Here is a 16,178-nt window from a genome sequence, read left to right as displayed (position 1 = left end):
CTAGATGGAATAATTTATATACGTTCGTCTTAGTCGGGAAAAATAATGGTATAAAGAAGTCTGTCCATGCTTATAATGTCCGACCGTCTGTCAGCAGTAGCGAATGAGTGCGTTAGGACAAACTTCTGAAATTGACAAGAAAAAAACCAACACATCTATTCTGATATAGTCATAAAGTCTGTAAGTTAGCCAGTGTCATCTTTCATTTCTTTTTTTATTTTCAATAATTTGGCTAATGAGGAGCAGAGGGGAAAAAATAGACTTTCCTAACAAAAGCGGCGTGAAAGGTTATTTGAAACAATGGATGGTGTTTCTGAAGATTAATAATGTGCGGCAACAACATCATAATATTTGATACTGATACATGCATTTTATCTCTTGTATTACCAGAAAATAAAGTAAGTTAATATAGTTGTTATTCTTAGAAATTTAAATGTAGGTTTCGAACTGTCCAATTTCCGATTTTCTTTAAATAGTGCACCAGAAAGGAAAATTTGTATTATGACGTCAGATTCAATTTTCTGAAGAAAGACAACTATTTTCTTCAAAACGAACGACACAAAATATGAAAGTTACTCGTAACTTTTTTTAAAGGTCGGTGACATACACTTTTTTTGCTTTATTTTTAAGAGTACACATGGCACCTTCTTGAAATTTTTACGAAGAAATCATTGGTAGATATTTTTTAATACTCGAAACGTTTTTCATTTTTACGTTTTAGTTTGGCGGGACTGAAATAAGTCATATTTCTAAAGATCAAAACAATAAAAGTCTTAAACTCTTGACTCTGTATTGGATAGACACAAATCTACAGTACTGTTTAACGTGAGACAAAAATTATGCTTGTAGGTTTGATGTAAAGGTTTATTTGAGAGTTTAGAAAACAAGCACATATTATGTTAATATTCGGGAAATCACGAAACTGAGGTTGCTATAGTGACAAAACTAAGTCGGTGACCCCCATTTTTTTTCATCATATTTTGCTCCTCAAATCATCAAACACCTTCACATAAAATTGAAGGAAAGATCACTGGTAGAACTGAAAAGGCTGTTTTGTCTTTAACTAGTTATATTATTAAACACTGTGCTTGTTGTATCCATCTATACTTGCCTTAATAAATATTTTTTTATAACATTGCGTCTTAATCCTATTGAATCACTTGTAATCATTTGTATGTCATGATTTGATTGATTTGCTCCTTGTGGGCGCTTTGATTAGCAATAAAATATATTTGATTTGATTTATATGGCACACTCTGTTTTATAAAATAATATTTTCATATCTCATAAACTATGATACTGAATAACACGAGTTATCCTGTCAAGATGTCGTAAAACTTGACCATCCCTAAATTTGAAGATAAGAAACAACAGTACTTTCATGTTCTACAACTAAAATCACTTGAGAATATTACAATACCTGACATATAATATTGAATTAACCGTTTGTTACAGATTTCATTATATTATTCGAATGGCATATGATGCGAACTTTGATAGTTTCCTCCGTGTCGCTCAAACAATTGTTAATGACAATGTGCAAGCTTTAAACGGCGATGATACTTCAATGGATGTAATTGAAATAGCTATAAGTCAACTGAATGCCCTCTGGAGGAATGTTGGAAGAATGAACACTTTATATCCCCAATGTGATGGACTGTTGGAAGACCTTCAAAGTTTAATTCGCTGTATAGAAAATATGAAAAGGTACGTGATATTTTGATTTTATTAGGCATCTTAGTCGTATTAAAACTGTGTAATAGTTGAAGGAGGACTTATAATTCATTAAAGACCTCCACGAGTTCATTAATAACCCATGCATGTTTTATCATGGCAGCCCTAGGTTCAATATCAGTCCAAGAGCCGTATGGCTCGAAAAACTAATATTGACCGAGGGCTGATAATACATTGGATATGAAAAATGACATGTTATGATCTTTTTATCATATGTGTAAACAATGGAGAATTTAACAGATTCATATATTGATCCTTTTACATGGTTCCAAAATAGAAGTTCAAAGATTTAAAAGTTCACGGACGTCGGACCCCAGATTTAGTGCATTCAATATGAAATCTTTATATATCATATGCCTCAACAGAGAAGAAAAATATTTTAATATGGACAGTTCGACAAAATAAATAATTCAACAATATTCATATTGAACACTGTTTGGAAAAGTCAACTTTTTTTTGAAGTAACTTTCTAAATTATGCTTGAAGCTTTTAAAAATGCATTTAATTAATATTTTTTTTTGTATTATTATTATTTTACGTAATATACTTTCCAGTATCCAAATAATTGTTTTGTATACTACTTTGTAATGTTTTTCACTGAAAACGTAGCATTGAGGTGTATTTTCCTGAACTTGCCGAGTATTACCGGAATGCCATGTGATAACGTTACGGAAAGGTACATGGCGTACGGAAAGGATTAAAAGTAAATTATTTCGCATATGTTACAATTAATACAGCATATGCTATATAAACTACAGCTTAAGCTATAATTTATGTACCCTATGCTGTAATTAATGTCGCTTAGGCTATAATATATAGCATATGCTGTAATTTTATATAGCATATGCTATAATAAATACAGCATATGCTATATTAAATGCAGCCTATGCTGTAATAAATAAAAGAAATGACGAAAAGCTGAACGAGAAACTTATTGGAAAATATAAACATGTAGCCTTCCCTTTTTCATTGCTTCATATGGTAAACGAAGTTGTGGTTTTGCAATATTTGATTGATGTTGTTTTATGTTTTAGGAGGAAAGTATTGAAATATCCGACTACGTACCAGTAATATCTACAAATCAGTATATGGGTAGCGAGCCAGCTATATCTACAAATGACCAATCCAACATACAAGTGGATGTACTCATATCTACTGGTGAACATTCCAACATCGAACCATCACCTTCGACTAAAGCCAAGGAAGTACACTGTGATGTTTGTAATAAAAAATTCTCAACCAAGGCCAACCTTAAAAGACACATTCGGAGACACAGTGGTTCCATGTTGGAATGTTCAGAGTGCAGTAAGCAGTTTGATACAAAATATCATTTAGAGAACCACAGAAAACTATCACATACTGTTTTTAATTATAAATGTTCCAAGTGTCCTAAAACTTTTAAATGCAGAGTTGGACTTAAGAACCATGAAAACCAGCATATTAACCGCTTTAAATATTTATGTCCCCAATGTGGTAAAGGATTCAACTATACGGCGGATATTGAAGGACACAAATCCATGCATGAGGGAACAAAACCACACAGTTGTGATTAGTGTGGGGCACAGTTTACCAATATTAGAAACAAAAGAAGGCATGTATTCAGCTGCGGTGTAAAAGTTAGGGGATCAAACTGTGATATTTGTAACAAATCATTCAAATGCCCAAGATATTTGGCAGAGCATGCCAAAGGATACGAAAATCCAGAAAGATTCCAATGCTCTACTTGTGGAACATTCTATAAATTTAGAGCCTCTCTGTACAAATATTCCAAGAAAACTGGGCATAATTAATTACGTTTGTGTTTTTGCACAAACTGGGGATTGTGCACGTCTTAAACGATTTGTTGTTATATTTTTAAAGACTTTTGTTTTATATGAACATACTGTTTGTAACGCCGCCAAATGTTTGTGCTGCTGAATAATCGCTGGTGCATTATATTAAAGTTGTGTTTTTGCATTAAGCGATTTTGTTTTATATGAAAATATTGTTTTTATTGATATATTTTTTGTGTTATTGCATAAAGGGGTTGTGCACGACTTTACATTTTAAATTGTGTTTCTTTGATTCAGGGTTTTGCAATTATTCCGACATTTTTTGTTGCTGTTAAACATTGTTGAAATACATGTTATTTTTTTGTTGAGAATAAAATTATTTGAAAATACAATGTATATGTTTTCATTGCCTAATGCCATAGCTGCTTTGTCCTTAGTTGAATATTTGGCGTTTCACTCTCGGGTATTTTTTGTTTTGGGTATCACATTTTCCGACTTTTTTGCTTTTTATTCTTGATAAGATAAAATATGTATATTAAGTGCATTCAAATTGGTATTCTAGAATAAATCTACCAGATAAAAAAGAGAAATAATTGTTGAGTGATACATGTATTTTAATGATCATTATTTCCCGTCTAGATCTTTCATGTCAATTCCAAGTCGGGTGGTTGGAAGGATTTTACTCTCATCGGTCTTGTGATGTTGTCTGATTGGTAGGCATGCTCTTGCAACCTCGCCTGGTTTGGATACATCTGAACGTTTGGTCGTCCTTTGCTTCCTTCGTCTGCGTAGAGGCTTATCAAACAAATGATCTCTGGAAAATGAATAGTGAAACAAGTTAACAAACATTGATAAAACAATTAGTGTACAAGGTTTGTGAAAAAAATAAATAAATGATGAAACTAGATGAATTATTAATACAAGTTATCCTGGTTTGGCGACAATTCTATTATTGATTTAAAAAAAACTATTAGATATAGAGATATACCGTGATGTTATTGATCTCAAGTATAGATCAGAAGAAACATCCTGCATGTTGACATCAACCGGCTGAACAAAATTATCCACTAGTTGTACCTCTGGGTAGACAGCTTTCCTTGTTGTATTTATTCGAAATGACCTACAAAATCAACACAATGTGTAAACTTTCATGTTGTAAGAAATTGTATAGTATATATGTACTTTAAATTAGCCAAAGCCATTCACTACTGACAATGAACGACAGTTATATTGTTGTTCTTCATATTGGAAGTTCCAACCATATTTCACTTGCTAATGACTAGAGTGGGGTGCTCATTTTCGCAACTTCTTTCCATGTTTTCTATAGTTTATGTTCAGGTCTATATGTTTTTGATGTCATGATACTGATATTTCTATATGAAGATAACTTAAAATGCAAAATATTCTTAAGCTTGAAAACGTGTTTGTTTGAAACTAATCACCTGAAAAGTTAGAGTAAAGGTTGTTAGAAATTTCCTGATGTTTTGTCAATGGGGGACACATATTCGCCGTTTTGACACATCTATTTGAAACCAAATAACTGCAGCTTTAATCAATATTTATCAAATCAATTTCATTATAGATGAATAGCAGACATTTCAAAGGCGTAAAGAATTGAAATTTAGGGCAATCAGTCAAAGAATTACTAAGAAATACCTCTTTGAAATCGTGTTTTTCATTCAGGAAATTGGCCGAAAAATCGTTGTCCGTTTTTCGGCCCTAAGCGGTAAGTGACGCAATTTTGTCTCAGTTTAAAAAATAATCATATTTGTAATAAAAATATAATTTGACGGCATATTTCTTCCATTTCAGCCATCCTTTGAAGTTTTTACACCTCAAAATCATAAAACGGCGAAATTGAGTCCCCGGCGAATATGGGCGCCCCACTCTATATTATAACATAACATTGATTTAACATACACGTAGTTTGAAGAGACAGAGACCACTTAAACAAGTGAGCGCAACGACAAAGATCAATAAAAAATACGGAAAATTAAAAAAAATAAAAGGAAACCAAAGGCCCCCAGAATCCTGATCACCGAATCCGGGTCCGTTCGCCCTGATTCATGTTCGCCCGAGAACCTGTTCGCCCAGGGTCCATTCGCCCTGATTCATGTTCTCCCGAGAACCTGTTCGCCCAGGGTCCATATGCATTCGCCCTGATTATTATTTTTTTTCTAATTGTTGTCTAGTCGCATTATTTTAAGTGTTTGAACAAATTATGTTAAAGTTTGTTGAAAAATTGACAGAATATTTATATTGCTGTAATCAATTTATCATTTTCCCTTTGATTTGCTGAGTAGAATACTGGAATACAATGTATTTATCTTTATTGATATTTGTTAACAAAATAATTGTAATCAGTCAATCACGAAAGTATGCAGTATAAATAAATGAACTTGTAAATCTGTTTCATAATTTACAGTTCGTACATCATTAGTTTTATTAATTTCAAGCTGAATATTTTATCAAAATAAAACGTTTGTTTTTATTATTAATCCATCAGAAGACAAGTTTCACAATAATCAGTTATCCGTATTATTTTGTAATTATTTTTTAATGATCAAAAACAAGCCATAAACTTTTAAATATTTCAATGTTTCCATAAATGGAATGGTAGCCATCTTTAATCACAGGCAGGGTCATTTGAACAATTCTAAAAGAGGACCATGTAAGGACCATTTCTGAAAGTGTGGTTCATACGGACTTTGCGGTGTCACACAATATAAATAAGTGTGGTTTTGCCATTGGGTTCTATGTAAAACTATTTTCAGCTATGGTGGCCATCTTGGAACTCGCAACACATCTGCAATTGTTTTTCATCTTAACATGTTTATTTGCTTCTCAAAAAAAGTATATGCATGCATAAACTTTGCAAAAATACATCGAGAAACTACCCTATACACCAGTTTTCTGTTTTGAAAATATGAGAATGACCTTTATTGTTTTTTATTTCAGTTTTAACAGTGATATAGGTATCTTTGGATTGCTATTTTGTCATGCTTGTTATGGTATTTTATATTGGTATTACGTGGATTCTCTATTAGTCAAGTATAAAACAATTATAATGTTACCTTTCTGATGGGTCACATCGGTAGTGAAAGGTTTCGGTTACTATTGACATCAGTCGAGGAATTGATATAGCTTTTGGACACCCAAGACGAGTTGTTTCCATGTCGCTTAATTCACCAAAGAAGGTTTCATTGACAAGACTAGAAATAGCTCTATGGTTATATGTACCGGACTTGACAATGGAGTACAGTTGTATTGTTGTATCTATACGCTGTAGAAACCCCTCAAACATAACTTTCGGAAATCCTTTAACATACATTCCAAACATAGGGAACTGACATCATTAAGGGTCCGGTGCCTGCAATAAAGCTGACATGGGTCCGGTTCCAGTAATTTGATCTAGGTGAAAGGGTCCGTTTCTAATAATTTTGAAAAGGAAGGAGTTTGACTTTAAATCTTGAATTATGCACAAAATGTTATTAACAAAAGAAAGTTTAAGTCGAAACCATGTAAGTATGGCTAATACTGTTCTAATTAAAGCGGAAATAATTATAATTTTGGTGGAAAAAGAGTTGCACAACACATAGTCACTAGTTTAAAATGCTAATCAATTATAAAAGGAATACATCTTCGTTGGGTTAAGTGGTTTCTAGATGACAAAAAAAAAACATCCGAGGATTCCGTGGACACAGCAATTGTATCACTTACCTAAAAGATTTGTCTAAATCATCATTATTCGGATCGTCGTCCGAGTCCATCATAGGAAAAACGCCGAAAGTCGCCGTTGGTTTTGGTGGCAGTATCCGTTTCCGCCAAAAGTGGCCGTTATGGTTATGCACCGTGATATTCACAGTTATAAATTCCCCTATAAAACTACATGTTATTTCATTCTCAAATATAATGCAACTTGTTATTTCAAACTCTTTAAAACTGACTGACCAATATAAAGTTTCTCACAAGATCCAGCTATAAACGTATGTTCTTATTTTATGTAAGGCATTGATTAATGGTCTTATATTATTTGGATAAACTTGTAAATGCTATTGCAGTTCAACTGTGCAACTAGTGTATCGTATAAAGTGTCACATTAATAATCAAGATGAAAGATCATTAAACTGATTAAGAACTGACCATCAAATCTTAGATGTAATTGACCACGCCACACCTATATAAAATGTAATAATATTGAAGAAAAAAAAAATTCTCTCAAAATACTCGACTTGATCATTAAAAAAGTTTTGTTTTTGTTTTCAAATGATCGTATTATACATTTCATTTCTAGAAGTATTGATGCAAAAGGGCGGAGACTTTAGTGATGACAATTTACTATAGATTCGTTAAACACGCCTTCCAATAGTGAGATATACAGTCCAATCAAAATAGATTATATAGCCTATGCTACTTTCGAGTTTTGACCCTTTATTGATGTGTTTGAAATAGTACAGCATAATGCTACAATTTAAAAATATAGCATAGTCAGTATTTTTAATATAGCATATGCGATTAAAATGCAGCATAACCAGACAAATATATATTGACCCTTTCGGTACGTCGAATATAGCTTATGCTACAAAGCAGCATAAGCTATAAAATATAGCTTATGCTGCTCTTTTTACTTTTGACCCTTTCCGTACGCCATAAATTACAAAGCTTAAAAATCAATTGAATTTAAAATTGCACACTATTTAATTATACATACACATGATACATGTACATATACATTTAGATAAAATTGAGAATTGAAATGGGAATATGTCAAAGAATATAATTCAAATATATATTTTTGTTACAGAATATCATGAACAATGTCTTCGCTCTGTTCTTGAGACCAGTGATGAGAGAAAAATAACAGTTCTTTTGGCAAACCATCTACTGTCCAGACTGATAGCTACCTCTCCAGGACATACATACTGTATTACAGACGATCATTGGTGGCAGTATGAGTTATGTCCCTGTGATGAGCAGTGTGGTGACAAGATTTGGTATGGTAACTCAGGAATAGGTATGAGATCGTGTTAGACAGTCAGCCCCCAGGAACTACTTAAATAAGTGATTTGTTAAAGAATCATTTTTCATTCCCAGAAATAAGGCATATAGATAGGTAATCATATAAAAAACTATTTGAAAATGATTAATCATATCAAGGATTAACATATAAATATAAACACCTAATGTGCTTCTGTTGTACTCCTGTTTGTACTCCTTTTTAGCTCACCTGGTCTGAAGGGTCAACATGGTCAAGTGAGCTTTTCTCATCACTTTGCGTCTGTCGTCGTCGTCCGTCCTGGTTAACTTTTACAAAAATCTTCTCCTCTGAAACTACTGGACCAAATTAAACCAAACTTGGCCACAATCATCATTGGGGTGTCTAGACCCGGCCAACCAACCAAGATGGCTGCCATGGCTAAAAATAGAACATATGGGTAAATGTAGATTTTGGCTTATATCTCTGAAACCAAAGCATTTAAAGCAAATCTGACAGGGGTAAAATAGTTTATCAGGTCAAGATCTATCTTCCCTGAAATATTTAGATGAATCTGAGAACTTTTTGTTGGGTAGCTACAAAAATCTTCTCAGAAGCTATTACAATGAATTTAATCGAACTTGTCCTCAATCATCATTAGGGTGTCTAGTTTAAAAAATGTGTCCGATGACCCCTCCCGTGAACCAAGATGGCGAATTGCTAAAAATTGTACATAGGATAAAATGCAGTTTTTGGCTCATATCTCTGAAACCAAAGCATTTAAAGAAAACCTGACAGGGGTAAAATTGTTTATCAGGTCAAGATCTATCTTCCCTGAAATATTTAGATGAATCTGAGAACTTTTTGTTGGGTAGCTACAAAAATCTTCTCCTCTGAAGCTATTAAGATGAATTTAATCAAACTTGTCCACAATCATCATTAGGGTATCTAGTTTGAATAATGTGTCAGATGACCCCTCCCGTGAACCAAGATGGCCGACATTGCTAAAAATAGTACATAGGATAAAATGCAGTTTTTGGCTCATATCTCTGAAACCAAAGCATTTAAAGAAAACCTGCTGAGATAAAATTGTTCATTAGGTCAAGATCTATCTGCCCTGAATTTGAAATTTTCAGACCAACTTATTGTTGGGCTGTTGCCCCTGAATTGGTAATTTTAAGAAAATTTTGCAGTTTTGGTTGTTATATCTTGAATATTATTATAGATAGAGATCTAGATAAACTGTAAATAGCAATAATGTCATGAATCATGATGAATGTACAGCAAAGTAAGAGCTACAAATAAGTCAACTTGACCAAAGTGGTCAATTGACCCCTTAAGGAGTTATTGTCCTTTATAGTAAATTTTTATCAATTTTCATAAATTATTTTATAAACTTTTGGAAATTTTTATATGACCGCAAAAATTATAATTTTTTTGTCGTATATTGGTCATGTTGGTATCATGTTGTCGTCAGCGTTAGCATTGTCCAAAGATGGATGGTTTCCCGATAATACCTTTAGTATAAGTCATTAAGTTAATATAATTCAATAAAAATTTAACACAATGTATATAACCACAAATGGTAAGTTGTGATTGAATTTGGGGGTTATGATCCCAAAGGTTTAGAAATTAGGGGCTTAAAACAAGCATTTATCTATTTTCAGGACAAACAGTTGTGTATAAGTATTTTAGATGCTCTGAAATTATATCAAAATGTTAATACTATTAAGTAGAAGGGTGGGATTTATTTTAAAGGTTTTGGGGCAAACAGGCTAGGAATTAAAAGGGCCAAAAAGAGGCAAAAAACAAACATTTTTGTAGTTTTGGGACAATAACTTATGTTTAACTATATGGATCTCTCTGACATTGTACCACAATGTTTCATATAACATGTATAATGCAGGGAAGGCTTGGATTCAGTTTGGGGTTAATATCCCTGAACATATAGGAATAAGGGGCCAACAAAGGGCCAAAAACTGAAAAAGAAGCATTTTTCTAGTTTACAGACAATTACTTTTGTTCAAGTGTATGGACCTTTCTGAAATTATACTACAAGATTTATTACTACAAAGGAAATGCTTGAATTAAGTTTTTTGGTTCTTGCTTCAAGGGAGGGAGGTTTCAATTAGTGAGGGGCCAAAAAAGGGGCCCAAAATAAGCATTTTTGTAGTTTTCAGTCAATAACTTGTGTTGAACTGTATGAATTTCTCTGGAATTACACCACAAGTTTTCATACCATGAAGGGATGGTTAGTATTGACTTTGGGGGGTTATGGCTCAAACAATTTGGAATTAGAGGCAAAAAAGGGGAAACACCCCTAGGTTTTTCTGGGCAATGGACAATTAAGACAATTTAAAATTAGTGTAAGGGAGGTAACTAAAAAACATTTAACATACAATGTTGGGTATGTGTGGATTTACATCCCTTAAACTGCTTGTAAATTATGTATTAAGAATTGTCAGGTTTTGGACTTATTGCAAAAAAGGGGGGGGGGTAGTAGTTTTCAATTTTATTCCTCCAAATTTCTCAAATTCAAAATTTTTGAAAAGTTTGCAGAAGAAATCTTTAATTGCAATATCTTGACATTTGTCATGTTTGTTATGTGTCAGAAACTCATATTATGTCAAAAATGTGATCACAATCCAAATTCAGAGCTGTATCAAGCTTGAATGTTGTGTCCATACTTGCCCCAACTGTTTGACTTCTGCGGTCGTTTAAAGCTGGTTACAAAATATTTTCCACTGTCACTTCTGGGCCAATTTCATTATAGATAGAGATAATTGTAAGTACAGAATAAACCTGGACTTTATTAAAAATTTCAAGCACAAGAAATTATGCAAATTCCATAATTAAAAGTTCAAATAATAGCCTGTTACATACTCATTTTTTGTGATTTCAGACTTAAGAATAAAGTTAGATAACTCCTTATTGAAATGTTTGGTGACAAAAGTTTTCTTAATTGGATGATTCCAAAATCACTTATACAAATAATTCCCCTGACTGTATTGAATCATCCTGTTGTGATCAATAAAAAAACATGATAAAAGTCAAACAAATTGCTTTTTTAAGTATTTTTTTTCTCTCCATAAGATTAGGAAAGATTACTGAAAGTGTAACGGTTTATTTCTTCCTCTGTGATATTTTATCCTGAGGATAATTTGTTCCGGTAATTTTTTTCCAGGCATGGTATTTCACAGGTTGATTTTTTCCAGAGGAGTGAAAATCTATCTGTGTTATGCGGATAGTATGTACCGGTATATATTTGCCGTGCTATATTTCACAGAACCGTGTGAAATAGAGTCCCATTAACTACTATTTATATAGTTAAAAATATCATCATAATCAAATTTTTCTATTACTGTTAACAGTAGCAATATGCAACTATATTTCTACCTTACTTTTAAATTTATATGTGTACTGAGATCTGAAAACAACTCACTTTTACATGAATTTCACTAACCTTATTATTTTCACAATTACGATCTTTGAAATTACTTCTGATTTTCTTCCCTATGTTTCATGATAATTTTCTTTTTAAAAGGATGATATGGACTTGAATACATTTTTTTGTATTTCAGGAAATTTTTTCAAGGATAATTTGTGAAATTATTTCCCATTATAATATATATTTTTTTAACAATTTCGCTTTATTTCAAATACACTATTATAATTTCATTGTATTTTTAAAGGATAATTTTTTTCTAATAACTATTCAATAAGTTAACTACCCAGATAGAATTTCACGTCAAAGGATAAAATATCCCAGGGAAATAGTTTCCTCCGGATAAAAAAATAACAACAACTACTGTGACATTTTTTCCTCCGGATAAAATTTCACCCGGATATAATTTTGCTTTACAAAAGTTCATAAGAAAATTTGAATCTTTCAAATCTTTCAAATTTTCTATACAAATAAATATTACTTACATCTTAAAGTAAATAAACATGACTTGTATAAGTATCAACCCTGACTGTAAGTGTTTCTTTCAGTTGCATTAAAAAAGCTGCAAATAGTGTTGTATTTGAAGGTCTGTAGGCATCAATTTTTTATTGAAAGTTTTAAGCGTGTGCACATGTGTAAATGAATATACTGGCTCTATCATAGATAAGAGTCTAACAATTTTTGTCATCTACGTTTAGTTTTTGGTTCATTAAATAATATTCAGAGACTTTGCAACACAGACATATATATATGTAGTTAGAAATAGAATAAAACTTCTAGATAATAGTCAACAATCTATCTTACAAGGGGGTGTATGGTTACAAGTAGTGATACATGTACACAATAAACAATCTATCTTACAAGGGGGTGTATGGTTACAAGTAGTGATACATGTACACAATAAACAATCTATCTTACAAGGGGTGTATGGTTACAAGTAGTGATACATGTACACAATAAACAATCTATCTTACAAGGGGGTGTATGGTTACAAGTAGTGATACATGTACACAATAAACAATCTATCTTACAAGGGGATGTATGGTTACAAGTAGTGATACATGTACACAATAAACAACTCTGAATAAGAATACAGGTTTCTCTATGTTTTTTTTTTCAATTGGAATTTTTAACACAACGAAATCAACATAACGTTTGCACATAGGTTAAATTTTATATACGTGTGGATTAACAATGATTAAAGTGGGAGGTATTTTTCAAAAGCCATTATCATGTGCATCTCATGGTCTGCGTTAAGTATCGATATATCAAGAATTTTATCATTGTGTTGTTTACAAAGCGAAAGAAGCACATCATATATTATATATACATGATATAAGAATCAACAATTGAACAAAAAATCGAATTTAAATCACAAATTTAAAATTAAAAAATGGCCTCTGTTGACAATGTTTTTACTTGCGGTATCATATATCTGCTGTATCACACTCTTAGCTATGTGCCTAATTTATTTTTATACCTGAAGCTATGTCATGTACGTGTTATTTATATAATATTACACCATTTAGATAGAAATTTTATCTTTTGTAGGCACTGAATTATTATGGTATGGTAAACCAGATATAATGTTGTTTCCCCTTGGTGGAAACTGTAGTATTGTAATTCCTAAAGACAAGAATTTGGAAAATTTATTAGAAAATGAAGAGCAGCAAGTGGACACAGATATTAAAAAAAGAGTTAACATCATTAAGAGAACATTCAAATGTAAGCCAGTTTGTGGCACAAGCAATTACATTCTCTTTTTATCAGAAACGATTTCAACTCTTAAAGCCTCATTATTATCAACCAAGAGTAACACTAATACCTACAATCGCCATAAGTGATAAGTGCTTCGATGTTTATATGTATGATACAGATAATGATATTCTCTTGAGGAATGAAGGAGATCCTATACCATTGTGGAATAATTTACAAAATTCATCTGAAGCAACATTGAACATGGGTTCAGTTCTCCAACTGTGGATGTTGATTAATCACTTACCGATTCAACCAGATCTTTCTCAATCAGAGCTAGAAAAGTTTTCTGGAACATGTGGATTTTCATCAAGTTTAACGTACGAACATTTGAAAAAGATTGAAACGGAATGCAAAATGAGGAGCAGGTTTATTGATCGTAATTAGGCTGAGTTAGCAATCTTTGTAACATTTTTTTATGAATTTGTAATTCAAAGTAGGAGGTTTATAAGAACCGGTATTTGAAATTAAAACAAAATGAAATTGCAAACTTTTCAAAACCTTAACGATGTACTTAAGTGATCCAAGGTGAAATTAAATAAATCAAGAATTCAAAATTGATACTTTTAGCTAGCAGAGTTTTAGTTAAGGATCAAAATAAGCTAAAAATATTTTTTAGGTCATGGAGCTCCTTTTTGAGCAGTCAGGGGACTTACTTAAATAAGTGATTTTCTAAATCACTGATTCAAGTAACATTATTTCCATAAATGTTGGAAGTTAGAGTTGTCTTTCTTTAATAATCACCTATTTAAGTAGTACAAATTAATCACTAGAAGAAGTGATTTAATTTTATTGTAGCTTTAAATATAGAATACTATTGATCCATGGACTAATTATGTTTCTAAACTTATCAGAACCAACATCTGTGTTGTCTAGGATGACCAGGTCATTTCAGGTGATGACCTTGTACTGAATCTAGGATAATGACATAAAAATCACTTGTTTAAGTATCAGACTGAGACCTCAATTTCCTTCCCAAAAATCACTTCTATAAGTATCATTCTTTTAATAACCCCCACTAATTTCAACACCCCCCCCCAAACAGTGAAATTTTTATAGCGAACAGTAGAATTTTATTACATAATCTGAAAGATGAAACCTTGAACTTCACAGAAAAAATCCTCCCACTCAGTGACTGCTGTGAAAAATCTTTTAAGAAAGTATCAGTTCATTATGTAAAGCCATTATTATAGCACTTTTTCAACTAAAATAAAATTTTCAGCTAAATGATAGCATCAAAGGCATAAACCTTGCTACTTAAAAGAAGCAAAAAGTTCATTTTTTTTAAATTTTACTAATTAAAAGATATTATTTAAACCTATGTGTTTAAAATTTTGAAAAAACTACAAAATCCCAATTTGTGACAAAACCTTGAATTTGCTACTCAAATAAGTGATTTAAAAATCACTTATTTCAGTAAGTCCCCTGACTGTTGAGATATTTGATTAATAAAATATGGCAGGAAAGGCTAAACCAGACTTTTACCTTATATTTGCATTGGTATTATTTAGGTCTCAAATCAAAAGAAAGGCAATCAAGAATCTGCTTAAATTTTGTCAAATGACCTTTTATGAGCTATTAAGTCTTATGTTAAAAGATAAATAGGTGTTATGGGGCAAAATATTTTACCTTGTATGGTATGGAAAAACACTAAGGAGTCCGAAGATTTGACACTCTTTCCAAAACCTCACCTAAGTACATCCTTAACATTAGTTGAATTGACAAATGAGTTGTGTCAGATAGAAATTGACCGTATGCAGACGAATATCAATACATCTGTGTTGAAAAAAAAAACCTCCATGCAAAGTCTATAATAATTGCTTGAAAATGGAGTTGATAGGACCCTACAAAAAAAGACTAAAATTCATCTTTTATTTCATATTTGAATGTTTTAAAATCAAACACAGTCTTAATACACATGTACAAAATGTACATGAATATGTGTACTTGCATTATTATCGGTCAATTTCTTTCCATAGCAGCTCAAATATGTGATATACAATCTGTGCATGTTAGACTAAAATTAAGATAAGAATTATCAGTTGTAATGGCACTAAGACAGAATAAATATGTTCAAATAGATCTATAATTTTAGCCTGAAATTTTGCATGAATATAATAAACACTTTTGTATTTCAAAATACTTGACTAAATGGGAAAATCTCAAAATGAAAATACTGTATGTTTCCTATAACATGTAATAAATTCAAACAAAGGTCAAACAAACAAAAATATGTGAAAGACAGTATTCAAGACTTATAAAATGTCTTGTGGTCCTAATAAATTTGAAGGATATTTGATACAATTGCAAAAAAGCCTTATCATATACCTACATGTACATGTACTCTATTCGTGAAACTCTCTTGAGAAAAATACAAGTGTTAACATTAGTTTCTCTTTTATTTTTATTTGGTCACCTGACCCTATTGGCTATATGAGTTATTGATATCACATGACATTGTGGTCCATTGTAAACCTTTAACAGTTTAAAAAAAATC

General features: G+C 31.8%; 3 protein-coding genes across 3 annotated transcripts; 2 read left to right on the top strand and 1 right to left on the bottom strand.

Moving 5' to 3' along the window:
- The first annotated feature begins 1,474 nt into the window (after nt 1–1,474).
- LOC139494536 (gastrula zinc finger protein XlCGF7.1-like) lies at nt 1,475–3,287 on the top strand. Its single transcript, XM_071282696.1, has 2 exons — nt 1,475–1,573; nt 2,769–3,287. Exons 1-2 carry the CDS (start codon nt 1,475–1,477, stop codon nt 3,285–3,287), a joined length of 618 nt encoding a protein of 205 aa, XP_071138797.1.
- LOC139496149 (uncharacterized) lies at nt 2,653–7,663 on the bottom strand. The gene is made up of 3 exons (XM_071284613.1): nt 7,227–7,663; nt 4,495–4,626; nt 2,653–4,320 (listed from the first exon to the last, which is right to left on the bottom strand). The coding sequence occupies exons 1-3, from the start codon at nt 7,277–7,279 to the stop codon at nt 4,131–4,133; spliced, it is 375 nt and encodes a 124-aa protein (XP_071140714.1). The 5' UTR covers nt 7,280–7,663; the 3' UTR covers nt 2,653–4,130.
- A 510-nt stretch (nt 7,664–8,173) lies between these two features.
- LOC139496148 (uncharacterized) lies at nt 8,174–15,821 on the top strand. The gene is made up of 2 exons (XM_071284612.1): nt 8,174–8,520; nt 13,478–15,821. The coding sequence occupies exons 1-2, from the start codon at nt 8,271–8,273 to the stop codon at nt 13,768–13,770; spliced, it is 543 nt and encodes a 180-aa protein (XP_071140713.1). The 5' UTR covers nt 8,174–8,270; the 3' UTR covers nt 13,771–15,821.
- The last annotated feature ends 357 nt before the right edge of the window (nt 15,822–16,178 follow it).

This window comes from Mytilus edulis, chromosome 11, assembly GCF_963676685.1.
Source record: "Mytilus edulis chromosome 11, xbMytEdul2.2, whole genome shotgun sequence".
NCBI classification, from domain to species: domain Eukaryota; kingdom Metazoa; phylum Mollusca; class Bivalvia; order Mytilida; family Mytilidae; genus Mytilus; species Mytilus edulis.
Note: the sequence above shows the minus strand (reverse complement) of the source record. Positions and strands in the feature narration are given on the sequence as shown.

Coding starts and splice junctions, on each gene's coding strand:
- LOC139494536 (XM_071282696.1), top strand. CDS start 1,475: ATGGCATATGATGCGAACTTTGATAGTTTCCTCCGTGTCGCTCAAACA. Junction 1,574..2,768: donor GCGATGATACTTCAATGGAT/GTAATTGAAATA, acceptor TTTATGTTTTAG/GAGGAAAGTATTGAAATATC.
- LOC139496149 (XM_071284613.1), bottom strand. CDS start 7,279: ATGATGGACTCGGACGACGATCCGAATAATGATGATTTAGACAAATCT. Junction 4,627..7,226: donor GATTTAGACAAATCTTTTAG/GTAAGTGATACA, acceptor TTGATTTTGTAG/GTCATTTCGAATAAATACAA. Junction 4,321..4,494: donor TTGAGATCAATAACATCACG/GTATATCTCTAT, acceptor TTCATTTTCCAG/AGATCATTTGTTTGATAAGC.
- LOC139496148 (XM_071284612.1), top strand. CDS start 8,271: ATGTCAAAGAATATAATTCAAATATATATTTTTGTTACAGAATATCAT. Junction 8,521..13,477: donor GTATGGTAACTCAGGAATAG/GTATGAGATCGT, acceptor TATCTTTTGTAG/GCACTGAATTATTATGGTAT.